This window comes from Neodiprion fabricii, chromosome 5 (genome assembly GCF_021155785.1).
Source record: "Neodiprion fabricii isolate iyNeoFabr1 chromosome 5, iyNeoFabr1.1, whole genome shotgun sequence".
Classification (NCBI taxonomy): Eukaryota; Metazoa; Arthropoda; class Insecta; order Hymenoptera; family Diprionidae; genus Neodiprion; species Neodiprion fabricii.
In genome coordinates, this window is record NC_060243.1 from 30,525,795 (window position 1) to 30,548,912 (window position 23,118).

Consider the following 23,118-nt stretch of genomic DNA (forward strand, 5'->3'; position numbering starts at 1 on the left):
GGAGTGTTTGGTGCACCTTTCATCTCTGCGGGTTTGTACTAATGCTAACTTGACGGGATCAAACGGTGGATGTCTGTCGAGACACGTGGGAATTTACTCGGCAAGTATAAATTTTCTGCTACCTCAAAATTTACCCATTGCGCCAGCGGGATCGCCGAGTCTGGTGAAGATTCAGAGTAACGGTATCCCATGGGTCAAGAAAACTTTTTATATTATTCAAGGATATCGACTCGCTCTCTTGGGAGTCGAACCCTAACATCCGATGCACGAACCCTGCCATTCCGTTGATGCGAATATGTGCAACATCGGTCTTTTTCATTATGCACGTACACGTGCTTCTCACATGCCGTGCAATTTTTCACAGCAATTTTTGCAACCATGTCAAAACTTTTTCAACCGTAAACAAAAATAACCAACGTGCCATTCGTGCATCCGATGATATCACCAGTGCAACAGTCATCAATATGACCGTCCGCACTCTCTTCAACATCGAACAATCGTCTTCATCAAGCCCCGCCACTTCAGACAGTGCGAGAAAATCGAAGGCCACTCACGACAAGTACCGGGAGTCGGTCTGCCCTCACGATTTTCTCACCTCCGCAAGCCACTCTTCAAGGTGACCCCTTTCTTCAGCAGCATGTGAGTTTTCCTCACCCTGCATGCGGTTCTCCGGCGGCTTGCGACACCCATACGTCTCCCAGGAAAGTTTGAAGTCGAAATGGGGTGAGCCAGACTGCATTAGTACTACTCCGGGCACGTTAATTCTGTGTCCCTTATCCCAGCCAGTCTCTTGACGACTTGGGGTGGCGAGGCCCACGACTCCCTCCTTTCGAGCTGGTTGACTTAACCCCAAAAGGACCTATGAAATATGCATCGTGTCTACGCCCCGCCCAACGCACATACCCTGCACCATCTACATACCATCTACTTGTCCTACTCATATTAGCGCCGCGAGGCTCGAAACAAAAGCACAAGCTGCTATCGTCTTAGATCTCGTTGTTTTACTGTCGTCGCTAATGACCTCTATAGTGCTTGGGAACAGCAAACTCCTCTTCCTCTCCTTGGGCAGCTTTCGGGGGATTCTAGACAGCTGCAAAATCGGATCTAGTCTTCATCCGTCGCATCGTACTCATGCGGTGAAACTCAGCACATACATACATGTCACGGCGGTAAAATTATTCTTTCCTTAAACGTATACCTCCATCCAATTCTTGGGTACAAGTTTATTTTGCGCTAAGTCAATGATCCCCGGAATAAAGTATGGAAGCACTCTTTCTCTGAGGGGAATAATGTAATTCAAAGTACGACTGTAGCGAAAGAACTCAGGTCAAATAACATCCGTATTCCAGAGAGATTCTTTTGAACCTGTAGTCCTTTGATATTCCTATGCAGTTCAACCTACTGTATAAATAATACGAGAACGATGGAAGGCATATTATGGTGGAGAATCCATTTCAACCTTCCATTATCCATCACTTCCACCTCATTTCCCTCGCACCCTAGGGCACCTTGGAGATTTGATGATCAACTTTGATCCGTTTGAGATGAGCACTTCACACCTCGGGCGTATCTTATCCATCGCACAGTAAATAGAGGTATCACGTGCCCGCGAATGAACCTATTACGTTTACCGTGTGATAAATTCTTCGGTCCTTAACTGTACTTCCTGCACACTTTCTTTGCTCAGGTAAAAACAAAAATACATTCTGTCCAACACTCATTTTTATTCACTGCTATACGTAGGCGTCAATTTATACTTTTAATGATTTCGAATATTTGATAACATTATAATACAGTAGTACTGATTTACCATAAGAATAATACCACTGTGATTAATTTCACATTAACCTTTCCTCGCTCATAATCCCTTTCTTCATAAAAGTCATTAAATTTGCATGCCTCCAAAAGCACTGTACGTCCGATCATTGGACGGTAATTACAAGCCGGTGATGTTTGGGCTACAATGACGTACTTGAATCTGGATTCCCTCCGAATGAAAACTTGCAATAAATTTGTTCGCATGTCATGGATTGGTGGGGTACTTTGCCGCAATGTGGCACGCGGGGCAAGAGAGTTTCTATTATACAACTCTGGAGCTATAACTTTTCCGCTCATGTACATACGTACCCAATCTACCGTGGTTCGGTGGCATGGTAGTAAAACTCCGTGCGATTAGATCGCAAGTCCAAGGTAGGCACCTGGTGATAAGCGACTGGTTTTCGTGCCAGGATTGAGAACCGCCTACATCGTGACCCAGCCGGCTGTCGACCGGTCAGCTAGCAATCGACGCGACACTTAGCACCAGCAACAATCAAATCTGAAGCCCCCCCTGCGACCGGGGCGGTCATTATCACCGTCGCCATCACCCTCGACCGGCTCAGCCTCCGCGTTGTCCTTTAGCCAAGTTTTTTCATGCATGATATAGCGGGCGTAATTCGTCAGGCAGACGATCTGTCCGATTGATCCCCGATCGTGCGGAAGCCAGTCGGAAAATTTATTTGAAGAGAAAGAGATGATGAAAAATATATGTGTGAAAAAAAAAAAATTAATGCAACCAAAACTGAATCGCGCAAATCGTTGCGTGGTAAATGGCCGGGTCGGAATCGGCGAGAATCCAATTTCATCCGGTGCTCTCATTGTTAACCCCGATTGTATATCATCGCCCCGTGACATCGCCGAAAAATTTACCCACCATAGACAGTCTGTGTATTAACAATGTATCGTGTTCAGTTCCACCGTACCTTAGTGCACGTAATATCGATTGTATTCTTGCCGCTGATCGAAAAAGAAGAGTTGTCGCTTCTCGATTAAAGTTCGGATTCCGAGTAAGGAGGGATTCAAGAAAGACAGTTTCAGCGTCTATTAAATTCGCCCGGATTTGTGGCGGGCTCCCCGCGCGTTTTCGGATAAGCTGGATCCTTGCTTTCCGAGCAAAGCGACACAGATCCTGATCTCCTCTCCTCAATCGGATCCCCATTCCACCCTGTGTTTTGTCCATGGTATCCGAGGAAAACTCGGTGTGTTCTACGCACAACACGTATCGCGTGCCACAGATCGTTCGTCGGCTCTGTAATCGCTTGGGATCGCAAAAAACAAGGCGACGCCACCGTCGATTGCACCCGCGTCGCCTTTGCGGAGGGGCCGCCCAGAATCGATAATTACCTCGAGGAGGAAGAAAAAAACGGAAAGGGGAGGTGAGCCAACGAAAAACTAAAGACAAAACAGAGGAGCTATGAAGAAAGTAAAACGGAAAAAGTTGTTCCCATCAAAAGTCATCACGTATGTTTGATAACTTCCAGGTTAACCACTCTGTTCTTTTATTTTTTCTTACTTACTAAATACGTGATCTCTTAGTCCGATTTAAGTTCGCTACTATGACTTTCATGCAATGCACCGGTTGTTTCTCTCTCCCTCGACTGGGTTAAGCGGTCTGGTTTCCCCGAGGGCAGAAACACATCCAACACGGTGCAAAACAGTGTCAAGTGGAAACCCGTGTCCGTAGGAGAATGCCATCCGCGAACCCATGTCTGTTTGGGAGTCGGGGTGTACACAATCGTTTGCCTTTAAATTCCGTGCACGACAGGTGTCGGACCTATCTACGATTTTGACGTTCGATCCGTTTCTAGCTTCTATAGCTCCCACCTTCGTCTATGGAAAACGCAAGACCTGAACCTACAGGGTAGGTGCCAGGGCACATGATATTAAAAATGAAATGCAAGAAGCAAGAAGGTGACCCGATTTTCCATTCTTTTTTTACTGACTGTGCTTTGATATATTGATGAAAAGAGTTGGGATTGAATTGGTCTCAGTTCCACATTCGCAGCGCGGTAATAAATAATGTCGAGGAGATGTAAACGTACAAGCTTATTCGTTACAGGAAGACACACTGACATTGAGAGTGACGTGAACGATCGCTGGCAATGTGACAAAAGACGAATGGAAAGAATGAGCAGCGCTTGAAAAAGCAACGATCCACCCCAAATCATAACGAAAACTTTCTGGTGCAAAACAGAATCTCACCGCTTCTTCCGGTCGGTGTTGGGGCCGACGGTGCCCTGCTGGTTGGTTCGGGTATCGGGTAAACTGGATCGCAGCATTCTCTCTCTGGAAATTCGCTGCCCATTGAGTAGGCCCAGATGAAAGTGGCCGCGATAATCGCCGTCCGCGCGACGCGAGTTTCGACACGTGACATGTTGTCTTCGGTCCCGAGTCCCTCTTCCGTTCTTTTCTGGATTCCAATGAACCGGTTCAAGAGTTCATTCTACCGTCGGCGACGGTGTCGGTGGCTCTTATTCCGTCGGATTAATCACAGGGCCCCTTCTTGCCGTAGGGTCAAACCTCATCTCACTATTTTTCTTAGCTCTCGACTTCGCGCACAATTATATCGCAAAACCGGATCGCGACACTTTCCGCGATTCACTGATTTCCGCGCGACAAAATTACCCTATCAAGCGATACACCGCACTGCGCTGTGCTCTCCTCTCCTCGACGACGCCGAACTCGTCGACGTCTGTTCAACACCCGACGTCGGACCGCGGCGCGCCAAATCCTGCGCGGTGTGTTTCGCGTGCGTCTCGGCGTCTCGACGCCCAATGACCCGCTGGCGCGAGGGTGCGCCGGATTGCGCTACCCCATTTCTACCCCACGCCGTCGACGCTGTCGCCTCCCTTAAGAAGCTCAGACGTCGTCAAAATCACGGCAATATCGGGCGTCGGATTGCAGCTCACAATTCACTTTTTACAGTGTTTGGACTAACGCTGTGCCAAATTCTGCACACCCAAGTAAGAAGGATAGAGTCTCATTCCATCAACAAGGATTGTCTGTATTCTGTGTTGTTACTACTGAAAACTTTCAACCATCGCAAGTTAACTCAACGTTCTTGTGATATTATCGACTGGGAATTCGTACTTTCAGCCGACTGTGCAGAGAGCTGCAAGTATACTATTATGCAAATTTATTATCAGCCAGTTGCAGTAGTTCCAGATATTATCCTGAGTTATTCTCCTCTTTGTCGACTGTAGATTTGAACCATTTAACCGAGGGCTGAAAAACCCAACTGGATACCAACTGGAGTTTGAAATACGGATTATCGCATTATTGTCAGCTAGAGTTGTGACTGTTTGTTGGGAAGCGTAAGTGGGAATGCCCAATTAAATGTTTGCAGCCTTTTGTGATCGATCAGACTTGAAGCTTACGATCACTGCAATGCTATAGCAGAAAACTGGAAAAAGGTTAAGGGGAAAATTACACTACTACAATATTTGAACTATTTTGTTTATTTTCCAACGGCAGCATATCACCCAAAAGTGTTATTATCTCCCTTTGGACGTTCACGTCGTTGAATAATCATACACATTCATAAATACACAATCATACTTACTAATCTATGATAACGTAAAATAACGAACAACGTAACTCGTACAATATATAAAAACTCGTACACATTTTATGGTTCTAGGGGCGAGAATACAATTTGATTACTCCCTAAATATATATACATATATTCTTGGAGGTAATTGTTCGGTTGGACGATACTGACTTCAGGCACTATTAGACGATAAATGTATAATATTCTTAAAGTAATATAATTGTCGTTGATAAACAAACATGGCCTCATGAAAGGCACGATATATGTGTAAACGTCGTGCCACGGTGAAGAGGATTTCTACGAAGACAATTATCTGTCACGCGTGGCACAGAGGACAGATACGTTAACCTAATTATCTCGTAAAGATGATGCAGTTTTTTTGATTCACGTTGAGCGGAAGCCTACACGTATCTGAGAATCAAGAAGACTCGATCAGCCCGACGCGTTCCCATATCCGGTACAAACGAAGAAGTCTACGAGCAGGGGCGTTGTTTGTCTGCAGACCAAACGAACCCCGGTATAACCGACAAAGGCGACACCTTTCCTAGTTCACACAATGGTTCGGTGTCAAGGGTAGCGAGGATCCGGCTGATACCTGGTCGGTGGATATTGGAGGTTATGGTGAGAGTGGGACCTGCTACGTCTGTATTCCCGGCGCGACGGGAAGTCTGGTCCAGGATTCGAACGTCCGAAGTAAAGATTTTCGCCGAGGCTGACTCTGAGAGGGCGATCCAGCGTGGCTCCGGGGTAATCGGGTGGCGGAGCCGGAGTCGCTGGAGCCGGCTGAAGGTTCGTCAGACCGTTCGGCACGCCGACGGACCGTCGCCATCCGAGGTACCGACGCTGGACGTCGGCGTCAGGTGCCTCCGTCTGCTGCTGCTGCTGTTGGCGCCTTCGGCTTTGGGACGAACCGCTCTCGGTGGAATTACTGTCCTCGCTGGTTCCCAGGCCAGGATCTCGGTCTTCCAAAGCTGTGAGACTCGTCACTGGACTCCCGCCTTGGCCTGGTTTTTTGGGTCCCGGCGGGTAAAGGAGAGACGGATGGGGAATGACGAAGACGCGATGGGGCTTTCCCTCAGGGTCCAGGGCGGCCTCTTTGCTTTCTGGCTCGTGGGAGGAACAAGATCCAGGTCCGAATATGGAGAGGAGAACTGGCAGGAGGAAAAGACCGTGCATAGCACCAATGAATATCACCAGGAAGACCATTTTGAAGAAGACCAGGAAGATATAGGTGTTGGCGAGGAGGAGAGCCCCCAGACCCAGGATCGTCGACGCGGCACCCTGGACTATTGGTAGGCCCAGGCTATAGAGACACTCTTTGACACGGTCGTCCGGATGCTTCTTCTTCGAGCTCATGTACGCGTAGCATATGTGGGCCGTGAAGTCGACGCTAAATCCGATGCACATTATCAAGTTTATCATCGATATACTGTCCAGGTTCACACCCCACAATGCCATGTAACCGCCAACCCCTAGCTCTATGGACACGATGCAAAAGGCCACCCACAAACAGCACAAAGCGTTAGGTATGAAGATGAACGAGATCAGCATCATTATCAGCGCTCCGTATACCATGCACTGAATACTCGTAGGTCGAACGAGTTCAAACTGATCGAAGAACACGAAGTAAGGATGGAAGACACTCGCGTTGAGGGGAGACTCATTGCAGATACGTCGGAGCTCCTTGACCATCGCCTTTTCCTCGTTTGTGCCGCTTATGTTCACAGCTTGGATCAGGAATCTGCTGGCCAGAATCTTCTGTCCCGTTTCGTCGAATTTTACGTCAAGTGAAAACGGATTTGCTGGGAAGAGCCATATGTCCTTTAATGCCTTTATGAAACTAGCCTCTGTGTCAATGGTCACGTTAAGGTAGTCCTGGTTACGGGTCACGTAGCTCAGGAAACTTCGAATCCAACTTTCCGTATAAATTGGGCTACTGATATAAGAGGAGGCCTCCAGAGCTCTAGTCAGGTTCTCAAACTGCTGCTGGACGACAGGGTCGCTGTAGTTCTCCTGGCCACTTACGATTACCTGAGAGCAGAAGACAAATGAGATCAGTGCATGGCTGGTTTAGAGAATTTTTTGCCATCTAAGTCATAGAGTTCTTGATGACAATTTACTGAACTACGTAATTACTGCTTGACACGGGATTAAAAATCGCTGTTACAAAAATAAGGAATTGACTATGTGACGCAAAACGAGGCGGAATACATCGTCCGGTTATTGTACACGGTGCGTGCCTCAGCTGCAGTTCCCCTCGAATTGACGTAACTTGTTTACAATTTTATTCAACGTCCGATCACGGGAGAAAGTGCGTACGTGACTTAGCAGCATTACTGTTCATTGTTAACTTGCAATTTTCATTATAAGTTAAAAGTAAGTTATTCGCTCGGCACAACAAGAATTCTTACAGTTATTGCGTAAAGGTTGATATATAGTCAGACATCATTTTCAAACGGTTTATGTAAATACTGATATTTTTAGGAACTGAGGATCGCTCAGGAATAAGACTGGTTGAATGAGAATCTGAGCCCTGACTGACCTGAATCCTGTACGGAAATTCCCGAAAGTAAAAGTCCTCTTTATCGTAGAATGCGACAGAATATGAATCCTCCTTAGAGAGCTTGCGTCTGTCCAGGCCTTCTTCGAGAGTTGTGAGGCCGTAAAGTGCTCCACACAAGTAGAGTGTGAAGATAACGATGACGAGAGCTTTGACAAAACGGTTGTTCAAGACTACAGCGAGGTAATCGCGGAACCAAACCATACATCCATGTTCCGGATTGTCTAAGGGGTTGTCGGGGTCAGCAGGGTCCACTCCCCCAGTACACAATATCCGGTATAACCAAGAACGGTGAGCTGAAAATGCGTAACAATTGCGTTGTTAATTGAGGCCGTTATGATAATTTCGTAATTTTTCATAATTAATCATGTAAAAAAAAACAGCATATTGAAAATAGAAGATTTCTACGTTTAGTTAGTAATTTGAGGTGCACCTCATTGTTTGCGATGAGCAACTACCGCCTCAATCTCAATCTTATTTTCCGCATCTATAATTCAATCTTCGGTGTTAATCACATACATGAAGTGTTTCTATCTTATGCACAAGCACGTTCTCTGCCCATACGTGGAGGTTCGGTAACCACGAAGTCCCATTCGTATGATTGTTTATATATTTGTTTGTTTGGCTACTCGGTATTTCCCGGTAAAATTTGTACGTCCTAGTACATAACGGGCACAATCGTTTATAGAATGCACATTCATTTGTGTCTATGTATTTAAGCAGTATAAGGCGTAGTCAACGGACAATGCCATTCAGCCTGTCATCAGCCTAATGTATTTTCACGCTTTCCAAAGAATCGTACAGTCATATTGTTCGTCGCGTATGAGCGATGATTAACGACAAAACGATCTTCTATTCTTCCCATGGTGCGAAGTCGTCGTTGCCGTCAATTGTTTCGGCTGACGCATTTATACGGCTGACATTGAGCTCACCATAATCGGAAATACGTGAATGTAATTTAGTGATTAATTGTTGGTATCATGTGTAATTACTATGCGTTCGCACAACCGAATCACTTGCGCCTTTATGTTCTACCAGGTATATAATCAAAGCGCGCTTAACGTTAAATTACTGGGCGATAAGAAACGACGCCGAGCCTATGATACACGATTTGCCAATTTTAGTCATCGTGTGTGAAAATGCAAATTTATTCATATAAAAATCGGGTGGGCAGCACAATTATTTGCAACCTGCAAGCCTGCATGCCGTCGGGCAAACTCTCTGCATTATAGGCGAACCTATAACGCGGACATAAGACATAGAGAAAGTTATAAATTCATTGCGCAATTATATAATTCCGAACGATTTTACGACATTCGACTATAGAGGGGTACAATCAAACGCGTAAGTGTCGGTTGACGTTATACGGTACCTGTTATAACTACGTTTGCTGCGTCAGCTGTATACATACACGTGTAATCACATGAACCGAATGAAATGCAACGGAAACAAAAACGGGAATTCCGACTTCCTGGTTAACGCACCTCTCGGAATAACTTCTTCGACACATTATGAATATCTATAGCGACAATTGACAATTATTTGTACTGCGAAGATAACGAATATTCAAAGAAGAAAAAAAAACAGACAAACACATACATGTACAGTGTAACCTACTTTGAAACAATCCGAATTTGTTCACTAATGCGTTAACATGCAGTCGCGATTCATTGAGCACATACTAATATCTAATGCAAAAAAGAAAAAAAATAATAACAACAATAATAATATTAATGGTATAGTAACAAAGTAGGTAGTTCTCAGTAAACGGCAACGGCGAAAGCTACTCTTGAGCAATTATGGACTTTGTATACCCGTAAATTTCGTCTTTACGGAGAGCGAGAAGAGACCGCATATGGTAACTTAACGCTGAGTCCCGATCGTTTGTTCCGGAAGTCACCATTTATACTAATATCATTTTTGGATAACGAACAAAGTTATTGATACTCGAGACGCGTCTTTTGCACTCCATTACGTATTCCTACAGCGTTAGTCTGGCCCCGCTCTGTTTGTGCTTGAACGAAAGTAGGTACGCCAGACGGCTCTCTTCATCATTATTCAGGCTTCACCTTGATCTATTAAATGACTATGACGAAACTTTGAACTTCTTACGAAAATCGGAGAACGAGATTGGGGAGAAGGAAATCGATGTATAGAAACCTCTATGGTGGGCAGAAACTTACTCGACTTTGAAACGGGCTGCACCTTGCAGCAGACGACACTGTGAAGATTCTTCTGCTCGCAGTAACCGCTGATGGCTACACATCCGCTGAAGAAGGTCAAGTGGAAGAAGAAGGTGAATATCACCGCGAAACCTATAAAAATTCATTTCAACGATCACAAATCGTGCAAAATTAATCGACAAACTAATCAGCGATCTAGATCCCTGTTGACTTGTAGTTTACCTGAATAGATGCAGAAGATTTGGACAGAGGGAAACGGGGACATGATACCGATAAAAAAGGATATCATGTCAGTGAGCGAAGTTATCGTTATGGAAACGGCTGCCTCGCTCAGGGTGACCGCCATCCGCTCCGGAACCGGTGCCAGGATGTTGGATCTTCTCCAAGCAGCCAGCACCACAAAAGTGTCATCGATACCGATACCTGAAAAAAAATTCAACAATTCATTTGGTGAGAGAAGATGAGAATTGAGCCCCAAACATAATCGTCCTCACAAGAATCCCAAAGTTTCTACAATTATGCGGTGCGAATTATAATTGCAAAATACATACCTATATACGCATAGGTATGTTCCTATGAGTTGCTCAACGGTAATCCGACTTTACATCGAGCTACCGTCGTCAGTCGAAAAGATTTCGGTGATTAGAAATGCTCGCTTTCTAAAATTGTGACTACATGTTCGATATGGGAAATCCAGATGTGAAATTCGAAAATCATTTTCCACTTCAGGGTACGGATTTTGCTTGTACACACATCTTAAAGGCCTGCAGAGTCTATACGCTTTCACGTGTATGATACCGCACATGGGCACAAATCGCGATTAAAATTCCTAGATTATAATCAAGAATTGTCGTGTTAAAGTCTCATCTAGCTCTGCACTTACTGAAAAACTTTCTATCGTACACTCGCAATTGTAAAGTAGTGTGAGCTGGACACCTAAACCATACCACCGGTTTACGAATGTACTATTTCAGAATTACTATCGATGTAGCGGGTAAAATCTGAAGTATGATAACGGTCGGAGAGTAGAAGTGCAGCACGGCAAAAGGTGCAGAATCGCCGTACCGTCTAAGATCAATCGGTATGAACTCTGAAATATTACACGCATCGGCGATGTGTTCTAGGCTGTCACTCAACCGTGGCCATTGCAGCAGTTTCACCATTCCTTCGGAATCGCGTGCATACGGTGCAAACCAGGATTTCGCATGCATACGTTACGTTACGGTATAGCCTACGTATAATACCTATGTTACCATATCCGGCGATCGTATTACTGTACGAAATATTCTGCCTGCCCGCACGTTGGGAGTTGGTAGGTTACATTAGAGACTCTGTTACCGCACAGCCTTGATCGGGTAGTTTAGAGTTCCACTGACGATCGGCGATCGATGATTTGTATTCACCGGTGCAAGTGTTGCCCCGATGACGTCACGAATACGTTTAACCCGCATCAGTTATGCACGCCAATGACGACGCGGTCGGCTTTCCATTTTACTCTGGGTACACCTTAGCGAGTTTTCTTGGAGAGCGAACGGGGACAGAAACTATGAGACTAGAAAAAATTCGAGCAATTACCGATCATGAGGAAAGGCGCGGCGAGGTTGATCCCGATAAACTCGATTCCAAGGTACATGCAGAGACCGAATGCCGAGACGGTTGCCATTGCTGCAGACACGTTGCCCAACAGTCCGAGCCAAGGTTTGCTCCGTACCCAGTCCGCCATCATGCACGTCACCACGGAGAAGATGGCCATAATCGCGAAGGTGCTGGAGAAGTACGGTACCACCGTTCGCGTGTTCGCTTCCAGCTCCAGTTCCAGGGTTCGCGAAGCGAACCTGGCTGTGCTGATGTGCTTGAAGATCCCGTCGTCTTCGGCCTTGCCGATAATATTGAGGAACGCTTCTTCCCAAAGGGCGCCGCTGAAACGAGAGGATCATTGCATCGTTGACATCGCCGTTCTAGTGCTTCGTGAGTGGTCTTCATCTTCCGATCATCGAGTGCTACTTACATGGCGTCTTGGCGCTTGGTGTCAGCGGTAACGAAGTACGCCAGTTGGATCGAAGGAACGGTCTCGATGGTCGAGTCGTCGTTGATGATGCTACCGCCAAAGTAGACAGGGAACGCGTGGGCGTCCCACGTAACCGGATTGAACATTACCGGAAACGTCAGGTTCAACTCTCGGCTCTCCACGTCGCTGAAAATTGGATAATGAGAGAATAAACTTGTGCAGACGTCGCCGCGCAGCCGGCAAACATCTTTTCTCTAAGCTAACGCCGAAATCCCGCTCTCTTGATTACTCGTCAATGATGCAACTTCCGGTGGCGAAGGCGAACATCGCCTCGAATTTATTTTCCACGAATACTATCTCTCAAAGTGTTGAAGGATGGCTCTTACAATTCTTACACGACCTCGTTTACATAGATATTTGGTCAATTTAAATGGTCAACGTACTCGATAACGTGATGGAGGTTCAAAATGTCGTTCATAAAACACTGATCCAACCATCTTGCGCATATGTTTTCGTACGAGTATGTTTCCCCCTCGTATTCCAGGGTCGCGTTCCTGATTATTCCGTCGAGCAGGAGGAGTTCCTTCCATATAACGGCCCGAAGCATGTTGTCATCCCCATCCTTAGGCACCACAATCACATGTCCGAATCGCCCTGAAACAGGAGTAGAGTTTAAAAAACCTCCTTTGCGGATATTTTTCTTACTAAAGTATACACACGTTTCTAACATACCTGGACGGGTGATACGGCCAACGCTGAATCGGCTAGTGTAGTTCACCTTAAAGAAGCTCTCGACGATAACGCGCTCAGATTTTCCGGGTCCATTGATCGGCGAGAAAAGATACTCGGGGTCGATTTCGTAACGAATCTGCTGGTATCCGGTTATGCATATGCCAGCCAGAAGCACAGGGATTATAACGAAATAGCCGGGATGCCGTCCGACGACCAAACCAACGCGGTAAAACGCCCTGTTCAGAAAGTCGTCGACGCAAGTCAGGCCACAAGACATCTGGAATCCAATTCGATCGGTTCTTATTACACCCGAAACTTTGGAGGGATTGATAAAAAACGGAGAGATCTACACCAAGTTATGGTCACTAAAGTTGATCAATTGATCATGGTGCTGATCTCAGGAGATGATGAGAACGGTATTTCGGGGAGTTCTGAAACGCATCAACTACCTGCAACTATTGGAAACAGTGGGAATGAATTTTTGGAATGTGGATCGATTTGAAAGGAGCGGCCTGCGGCTTACACACGGCTTGTGGTTCATTCATGAGTTGGCCACGGCGAGAGAGAATCTCTCGGAGGAGCGAGGGCGAAGCGTAACCTTGGCCTTCTTTATTGGTACAGCTAACATGAACGACGTTGCATATATAATCCGGGTGACAAGGTATCTTTACAAGCCTCAACGAACGGGTAGTTAAGAATTGAATCCCGAAACGCTGGCGTAACATCTCGGACGTAACTCATCGGCCTGTCACGCATCCGGAGAAGAAAATCAGCGTAAATTATACGAATACCTAAGTTGACGAGCGCGTTTCTACGTCGTGCAGATCACAATGCAAAAATGCAAAAATTTGTCAGACGAACCTTTACCGCTCTAACAAAGAACATTTGTACTATCCGTGTGACTGATGAATTGTTATTTCAACCACGATTATTTTTTCACGCCTATACACTGCGTACGTCAGCCAGCACCTTCGTACATGCAAATATATTCACGAATGATTTACGCTTATGTACCTACGCATGCGTAATAGCATATCAAATTCGAATGAATACAACGTTACTTTTCCAATCGCTAGATCGTCTTTTTAAAGCCTGTTTACAATAATCATCTATTGTCATTGATCTCCAGATAGAGTGCAGGGATGTCGAAGAGGTTCAGTAATCGAATACCTCTTTAGCTCTGAGGAAAATCATCCGATCGACAAGTTATATTTTTCTGATGCTATAACGCGGTCAGTACCTGTAATTACAAACATGTCCAGGCATATCGACGGCGATGATTACCGAATCTAGCGCAACCTCGGTGCGAGAACACTCAGTCGGCGTTGTATAATCACGCAATCGACGTGCGATCCTTACCGGTACGTTTTGCACGTGCAGGCGCGTCGCCTATACTGTCACGTAGGTGGTTAATCAAAGTGCTTAACTTATTCAGCTGCCCAATCCACTGTCCCCTACCACCGTATACCCATCATCGTGTTTTTCACTCATCAATTAGCTTCGCCAGAGTTGATATTTTCGCTCTGCCAGGAATTCGAACCATAAAATAACGAGATGAAGCGGAGGAAACGCTCGGTATTTGACGCATCTTGAAAAATTTCACTTCAAATAACCCGATGACCAGTGTGCAAGAGCATGAGAAACCTGAATCCAGAAAGTCTGCGAAAAATCTCAATATCAATAGGAAGCGAGTTTACAATCGTATGTACACACTACTAGATCATTTCTGTTCTAGCTCTAACTGAGATCTAGGTACAACTTGCTGAAAATCGTACCAAAACGTACATCCTGCTATTTCCTTGTCGTGGACATATTAGAACTCGAAAATAATGGATAAAACATGATTTAAGTGAAACGGAGCAAAAGGAACATTCCTGCCAAGTTTAGAGTTCTACCATGTTTTTTTTTTTTTTTTTGACATCGTCCGGGGTCATAACGCATAGTCATTCAAAGAGGTCGTACAACTTGTGTAATTATTTTTTATTCCATGCCCAAGCTTGGTCGTCGGATTTCTGAACTTGGAACTATTTCAAATAACCAGTATTTTGCGTTGTACTGTACCACTAACAATACAGAATCCATTTTGTGACGGTCTATGGGATGAATGATGGGAAAAAAATTAAGAAAAAAATTATGCTAGCGTGACGAACCAACACAGGATAAAATCTCATCGATTACGTGACGCAAACAACACCGCCCTGACAATAGCTGCTCCGAGCGATTGACCTTGCGATTTCACTTGGTCACGAATTACTGCAAATAGCGTGAAATCCTTAGAGCGCTGCAATTAGAAATCAGATCACTCGACAGCCTGCCGTGGGTGGAACCGGATTGCGTAACCGATACCGTTTTTACTTTAACGATCGAATATTCCGTCAAACTTCAACACGTACTTGGGTGGTCTGTGAGCGATACTGTGCAGCAATATTCGTGAGATCCACCACCCGCATGCACTCTATTAGGTATATCCTGTCGAAAGGTTGTTCAGGCCGGACACGATGCAGTCATTTCCAAGGAAAAGAATTCCTTGGCGTGATTCGGTAGTGTCTTTCACCGGTTCTGTTTGCGTAGCAAATTCAATTTCGTTTTACTATAGTAATGATTCGAGCCTTTCACTTCTCTTATGTGTGTACTGGAAATACTGAAATGATTATATCGTGCCAAACTTGTTACTGCAGAGATCCGTGAACTGTTATCATTTCGGATCAACCGAAAGCCAAAGGCCAGTTTTTCACGCAAAAGTGAGGTAAGATTGTAACCGCAGTGATGCAAGTCACGATCAGGCAGGTGCAAGGAACGAGCCTTGAACTGCTCGCGTTATTGACTCTTGTCAGAAATCACCGAATGAACTAAAAATGGCAAACGTGACAGATATAAATGACGGGTAATCATCCAGCCACATTCGCGTTTTAACGTTGTTTTTGATGCCTCTTCTCAATCGGTTACCGCCTCTGGTGGAGACCATTACGTTGTTTAGTCGACCCTCCAACACCTGGTGGATATCATTATAAAGGCATTCACAATGCGTCGAATGACTATAGGAGTTTTACGATAGAGCCGAAACGTCCTAACTATAATGCTATTTATATACAATACTTTTTATGACGTTTACAAAATACCTCCACGCATCACTAAGTATTCCTTGTTAAATGTCAGTGGCATTGAAGACTATTCAGGGGACAACTCTGATGCCTGAAAAATGTTTGGATGAATATTATCGTGAATACCGATTACTTTCAGCAGGCCATGCCGAAGTATGATAGCACGTCTATGACGCTACAGAAGGATCAGCACCCAGTACGAGTCCTGAATCTTTGGCATTTCCTTTAACGATATATTAAGCAACCGTGGAAGACAGTGATTGCCGTAATTCGTTCATTTTCTGGACACTATGAGGAGGAATGACCGGTGACTCGAACCAAACTGTTAAAATGTTACCTACTTTCGATTCATCGTCAGCGTTACTGTACTCGCCCTTCTCCTGCAATCTCTCCGACAGTCACTTTCTTCACTAACGTTAATTTCAACTGTAACCAGAAACGCTTTGAGCGATACGAACGAGTTCCGGAAGGTCTAGATTGGAATCATATTTAGCGGTTCGTTCGCATTACCGTATAATTCCCGAAGGGGGGCATTCAAGGGCCTTGTAAAGCACGATTGCCACCCACGCACAGAAGCTTGGGTCACGGAGGTCAATTGCTTCGAAATTGCAGTAAGTGTAGCATGCAGCTGCACACTTGTCACTTGTCGAGAAGGAAGTTGCGGCGAGACGAACTGTTTAATTTTTCTCAAATTAATAACACCTTCACATATGTATACATACAACATGTCAAATCTAAAACGACGCGCGTCTTCATTGTTCTCTGGTATTATGATAAATTTTTGACAAATATAAAAGAATTATTACCGAGGATAAAAGAATTAGAACAAGTTTCACACGCGGTAAAATGCTTTAAGAATATTTATTATTTCTACAAACATGCGAGGTATGTGTAATTTCATATTCACCTGTCTTCCCATAACGGTGAGATTTCGAAATTTCCTTATAATTGGGGGGGCCGGGAGTGTAAAATTATTGCGGATCTACTCACGTTCATCATCGTGACATTTTTAGTACATACATAACTTCGTTTACGTTAAAAACTGCCCAAGTTCATTCCAGGCTCTGGAAAGTTGCTCCGACTGCTACGATATATATAGGTATAAACCAACAGGACGCTGAGAATTTTACCAAAACTTTCACACTTTGTCACCGATTCCCAGAAGAAGAACCAGCAAAGACAGAGAGACCTGAACTTGGAACGGAAAACGACTATGGATGCATCTTCGGAAAATAAAAAAGGAGATAAAATAGACGAAAAGAGAGAGAGAGAGAAAGAGAGAGAGAGAGGGGGGGGGAGGGGAGCAGGGTGAAGGAGCAGCTCAACAGGTATTGCATCGGAGAGCATAACCTGTTGTTGTTCCCGTCTCTATGCGCGGCTTGTGTAGAGGTCCAGAAATGAATCTAGCCCTAGATGAGAATAAGATTTCACAGCGGGGTGGAGACTGACCAAAGGTGGCCTTACCCTGGCTAACATACCTGGATTCACCTCTGCAGGTAAATCTCTAAGTTTATACCTGGAATGCAACTGGTCCCGCAGCTTTGGGAAGGTTCTATTAAGCGTCTAGTATGTAGAGCCTAGAGTTTCAAGCTCAACATCCGAATCCCTTGATGGAGAAGAACGATGGCCGTAAAATCTCACCGGCTTTCAACCATCCACTCACACACGCAACGCTCCAGACGTTGCAATGATGATTATTCGACCAAGGCACCCTTCGTTGACTAGTTTGTTCGATGGAAACAATTAGACTTGCCACATTGCAGCCGTCCAATGCCGTAAGTGTTTTTCAATGCTCAGTTTTGTCGGACGAGTAAGGTTCGTTTGGCAATAGCTAACGATGCTCAGGCGGTTGACACTCGTAAAATTGACTTTCGAAATGATAGAAGAAAGCGCATAACTTGAGTAATTTACAACCCGTCGTGAAAATAGTCAGGATATTGATTAGCCCTTACGTCTGTCATTAGCCACTAACGATCGGAATTTTGCCGATTTAAATTACCAAGGTATTCCGTCCGCTCAATCTTCGAAGAAATCACGAGCATCCTACTTTCCCCGGAACGCATGCAGAGCTTCGTTCACGTGAGAGCACAAGATTCGAGGGTGGTCAGGATCAAATGGATCAATAAAAACACACGAAATCGATTCCATACACCGCGTGATCCATACGACTCCGGATCTACATATATCCCAGCGACTATTTAATCGGGGATTTATTACTTTCGTAGGAGGCGGGCGCAAACTCTGCAGACTCTCCCGCGAATTCAGCTTTCTAAACGGGAACTTCATCACTGACGCGTATCAGATCGAGAGTTTATCGTACAGACCAAGAAACCGGGTCGCGGACGTTTTGCGAATGCAAACATGCATCCCAAAGATTTTTCACTATATTGACCAGCAACATGGCCTGCAGGGTGGAATGATTTTTCGACCTATCAACACCTAGCCAGAAACAATCCACCTGAGGATCGAGTCTTGCAGTGTGTCGTCTACTCAGTGCGTAACTCTCATCCAGACGTTTCTCTAATTTGAATAAATCGCGTAAAAGACTGTCGCAAACCCGTTGAAGGATCTTCGACTTCGCGACTTTTGCATTCCATTTCCTGACGATGATCAATCTGGTGAGAAAAAAGAGAAACAGTAACATAAAAAATTTGGACCTACCTTGTCAGGTGGTGCTTTATACACGAGCTGTTAAATATTGGCTAGATTTCGCCGTTGATTTCTCTGAGTATACACAGCGATCAGCGTCAACTTTCTACACCGCGATGATGATTTATTCACGATGCTGAGTAAAACTTTATCCCGTGTATCGAGCGACGCACTTATCCCAGCTGATGCAGAGGACAGTTCGAGGCCACGAAATAGCTGGAAACTGATCACCTTCACCCTCGACACGATTCACGGTTTGTCACCTGTCCGTCTTTGGGTCACATGTAGTCATACTGGAATCTTGATCGCGCCGAAAACCCCGGAAGAATATCTTGAGTGAGTCGAAGCGTCACCGACGAATAATATCCGCGTTCCCGACGGTGTGTCCTCGGCTTCGTTCGGTTCGCCGCACAACAACTTCACCAAGACCAGAAGCGGGCACCGTCACTGGCGATTTGGGTCAAAAATTGAAACTTTGAATTTTAGGGTTCGTTTACGGTTTCTTCGATACTCGTTCACCGTTCGTTTTTTGCTTCCGCGATCGCACCACCCTCGCTTCGGTACCAAACCGATGTCCAGGAACTGTACTGAGCTCGGTGATGTCTGGTCGCGCACTGGCAGCTCTGCTCGGAACTCTGCCTTCGGAATAACCTAGCTGACGATGTATCCCCGTGTCAAAACTCTCTTACCGCTTCCAGTCCGCGTGCCCACACTTTGCCGGCTACTTCATACTCACGGTGGGGAGCCGATGCAAGGAATTGTGGAAAGGGGAGGAACACCCCGCCTCGACGGGTCGCAGTTGGCTTATATTCTCCGTTTCACACCGAGGGAAAGGAAAATTTCGTACGCGGCTCTCAGTGTCGATAAGGACAAGTAACCGCCTGCATCTCCCGTTCTACAGTCCGACATAATTGAACCCATTTCCCCAGATTGCACTTTTTTTTGTCCCCGGATTTTCTTCCTACCGGTTGCAATTGGGAAGCTATAATCAGTTTTAAGAAAAAATTGGGTCAGGTAATATTTTTAGGAATTCTGACAAGGTGCCTGATTGCAAGGTTTTGTTATTACCTACATTTTCATCTGTGACGTGATCATATTTATATAATTTCTTTTTTTTTTTGTTTCTCACTATTTTATTCACTCTTGTTTGAATACTTACGAGTATAAAAGTTATTTGCTTGTACAGAGATTTTTTATTTTCATTTCGAACATATCTGTTATTTATTCTGTAGGATCATACCCTCTGATTTCAGCCAGTATAAGATTTCTAAATTCATTTTTCGAATAAAATGATACTGAAATGAATGAAAGATCGATACTAGGAATAACCAAAAATATCGATTATTTTTCTAAGTCGATTAATCGACCGACTCAATTACTTTTATTCACAATCGATTTTTGTTTTTTACTCCCATAAACAATGCAATACAATATCAATTTATGTGGTTAGAGTATCAATTATCATCGTTGTCTTATTCACTAAGTATAATATAAGTATAGTAGGTACCTATTTCATGTAATGAGTTAAAAATTAACGAATATTTTCACCTAATATTGAAAAATGTTTTAAACGAAACTATAAATCATCAAAAAACTTTTCCGCTATTAAGACCGCTTCAAAAAAATCTATTAGTTTTTACCGGTCCAGTCGAGTTGCGATCTATTATTTTTACGGACTCGATTGATCGATGCATCGATTATTTTTAGTTTACCAAATGACAGTAGTCTCTAAGGAATCAAATTTTCCGAACATTTTTGCCATCCATTATTTAATCGCATCGAAGCACGCCGCAATTTTCGTCCAAACATAATTTTCAACAGGTGAGTAAAATTCGGGATGAAAAATCTGCGGCATGAAGTCTGTAGAGTGAGAGGATGCGTAAAAAAAAAAAAAAAATTCTCGCAGAAATAAAAGAATCTAGAGTATAGATTGAATATTTATAAGTTGCGAAAATGTAGATTGTCCGTTTTAACTGCGACATCGTAGGAACGCTGAAAATATTCGCAAACGGTGTAAAATTTTATCGGAAACGAAACACCTCGCGTCGAGGAAAATTTCCGTCCGCTTTCATCCATTGCAGACACCTGACTAATCTACTTTTCGACCGAGCAACCGAGTCGCGAATATACGGAGATCGGTATACTCGTGTATCGCGAATTCGGAATTCGAGAACGTTTTTAATTGCGGTTTAAAATGATAAAGCGATACTCGAGACCGCGGTGATGAGAACTCGTCGAGGAGGTTCCGTTAGGAACACTGGCTATCACCTGAATCCGAGGCGTCGAAACTGACCCACTTACCCGAAGCGAGTGACCGTAAAGCGCCCTTGCGACGCACCGCCGCGCTTCTCTCCGTAAAGAAGAAACAGGTTCTCCGGCTTGTCATCTCGTGTCACAGATTGAAAGGCCAGCCTAGAATCGCGAATACGCAAATCGGTCGCAGGGGTCAACGTAGATATTTTTATCAATTAATATTCTTCCAGCATCCATTCGATTCTCGCTGGAACTGATTTGCGAAATTTACAAATACACCGCATGCTACTCTTAAATTGTGATGTATGGAAATGAATATTCTCGACGATTAATCGGAATTTCTGATCGATTTATTAATCGCGGAAAAAATTATCGGTATGTAGATCAATCGATTGGTTGGAAAAATCATTAATCGTATAATCGCACTGACGTGATTAATGTAAAAGAATTGTAGAACAGAATATTATTATTTCTTATTTTTTTTTTTTATATATAAACTAGCCACGGGATTGAAATTAATGCAAGAATTTCGATTCAATTACTACGATAATTATAAACCTGACCTGCCTCAGGCAAACGTTTAAATAATCATTCGATATAAGATAGTGAAAAATTAAAAAGAAACGTACTTATTTCATAAAAATTATTTACCTCTGGTTGTGGAACACTTTGATAATATTTATACTGTGAACAAAATCGTTGTTAAATATTTCTCCGCGTACCGAAATTTGCAGCAAACAAATTTTATTGTTTTTTCTTTCATGCTAACCATTATCAGGATTTGTCATTTTTACGTCTGTTTTTCCCACCCGGCGGTTTTCCGATGGCGAAAAAGAAGGTTGGACCCGTTGTACCTGCTCAGGTAAAGAAATTCCGCTATGACGTATAATAAGAGGCTGGGATTCTCGGGATTGCGGGGAAAATAAGAATGGAGGGAGGGAAAAAATTGAGACGGGATTGAAAGAGGGGTAAAAAAATATCCTACTATTTCAAGTTATACGTGGAACGATTTTTCCTACGCAGCTGCAGGTGAAAAAGTCGACAGGGCGTGGCTGACGAAAGTTTAGCCCCGAAATCAGTGTGTGAGTATTTTTTACCTGCACCCTCGGTCGAGAAGATAATTAGGGACACTGTCGTCAATGCTGAGGGAAGAAGGAAAAAGCCCTTCGTCTTGAATCTTTCATGCAAGGTGAAAAGATTTGTGAAGGTAACGTTTCAATGCAATTGCCTGCATTTAAATGTTGCATTCTTCTTTTCGACACCTGTATACACACTGATATTTATACATATGTCTACAATATATGCCGCATTAAAAATCCGTTACTGATGAGTTCATTTGCAGAATTCTAGCTCGAAGCGTTCCGCAAGTCGGCGGATCGAACGGCGTTGAAATTTTCCAGCTCTGTTTTCAATAGACTTCGATAACTCGGAGTATGAACATTGAGCAATAAGAAAATGCGCCGGGAGTATATAAACAACATATTTTCTCGTTCCCACTTTCCGCGCTTTGCCTTGAACCGTTTTTTTAAAAGACTTCAATCCAAACCAACCTTGGCAATGTCTCGCGGTATCGGAATCTCGATAACGAAGAGAGAAGGATCTATTTTCGCGATGAGCGGATCAAAAAACTGTTGTAAACCAATAGGGGGGTCAGGAGGTGGGGGGAGAAAATTGGACGAAAAAGATGGCGGACAATTGCACACGCGAATTTGATACAAGGCACGAGAATGAAATCGCAATTCCCATAATTAGTCGGTCAGTTGTCACTTTGTCGTGTAGTCAGTTGCATCCGGCGTATTTGAAAACAGCCTTGGGAAACGGAGAAAAAAACCGTTCCTTTTGCCGTTCATCCGGATTATTACTTTAACTCGCGACTACAATGCGTCGTAACGTACAGAGGACTGTGCTGCTTTTGATTTAAAAATTTTTTTTTTTATACAGGAAAGAAACGCGGGGGCGCGGTTAAGGTAAAATGGCGGCGATGACTCGGCTTTTGGCGGCGAATTGTTTTAGGCTAAATTATGCAGATACGAAAGTGCGGATAACCTTGCGCAAGCCGCGAGGAGTTAGTTTTCCCACATGGAATCGATATAGTGAAAAAAATACGACGAAAAATGTCTTTTAAAATTAAATATGGACCAGTCAGAGTGATGCACTTTTTTGCCACCAGATGTCGCAGCGCCACATTTCCGTTACCAATTTCTTTTTTCGTTAAGGGAGAATTAGGGAAGTGTACGGAGCTATATTTTTTTAACCATGACACG

At 44.2% G+C, this 23,118-nt stretch overlaps 2 protein-coding genes across 5 annotated transcripts in view; both read right to left on the reverse strand.

The window, feature by feature from the left end:
* Positions 1-4,576, reverse strand: part of LOC124182566 — a 63,228-nt gene extending 58,652 nt beyond the window's left edge. For all 4 annotated transcript variants that reach the window (XR_006870811.1, XM_046570006.1, XM_046570005.1 and 1 more), the window contains exon 1: positions 4,021-4,576. Coding sequence is in view for 3 of the 4 variants with exons in the window: in XM_046570006.1 (XP_046425962.1) it covers positions 4,021-4,192 (172 nt within the window). In the remaining variant the exon portion in view is untranslated. The remainder of the gene's footprint in view (positions 1-4,020) is intronic.
* A 684-nt stretch (positions 4,577-5,260) lies between these two features.
* LOC124182610 (patched domain-containing protein 3) lies at positions 5,261-19,276 on the reverse strand. Its single transcript, XM_046570106.1, has 9 exons — positions 18,614-19,276; positions 12,852-13,128; positions 12,563-12,773; positions 12,120-12,305; positions 11,687-12,030; positions 10,334-10,534; positions 10,112-10,243; positions 7,911-8,224; positions 5,261-7,399 (listed from the first exon to the last, which is right to left on the reverse strand). The coding sequence occupies exons 2-9, from the start codon at positions 13,126-13,128 to the stop codon at positions 5,936-5,938; spliced, it is 3,129 nt and encodes a 1,042-aa protein (XP_046426062.1). The 5' UTR covers positions 18,614-19,276; the 3' UTR covers positions 5,261-5,935.
* Positions 19,277-23,118: the final 3,842 nt, after the last annotated feature.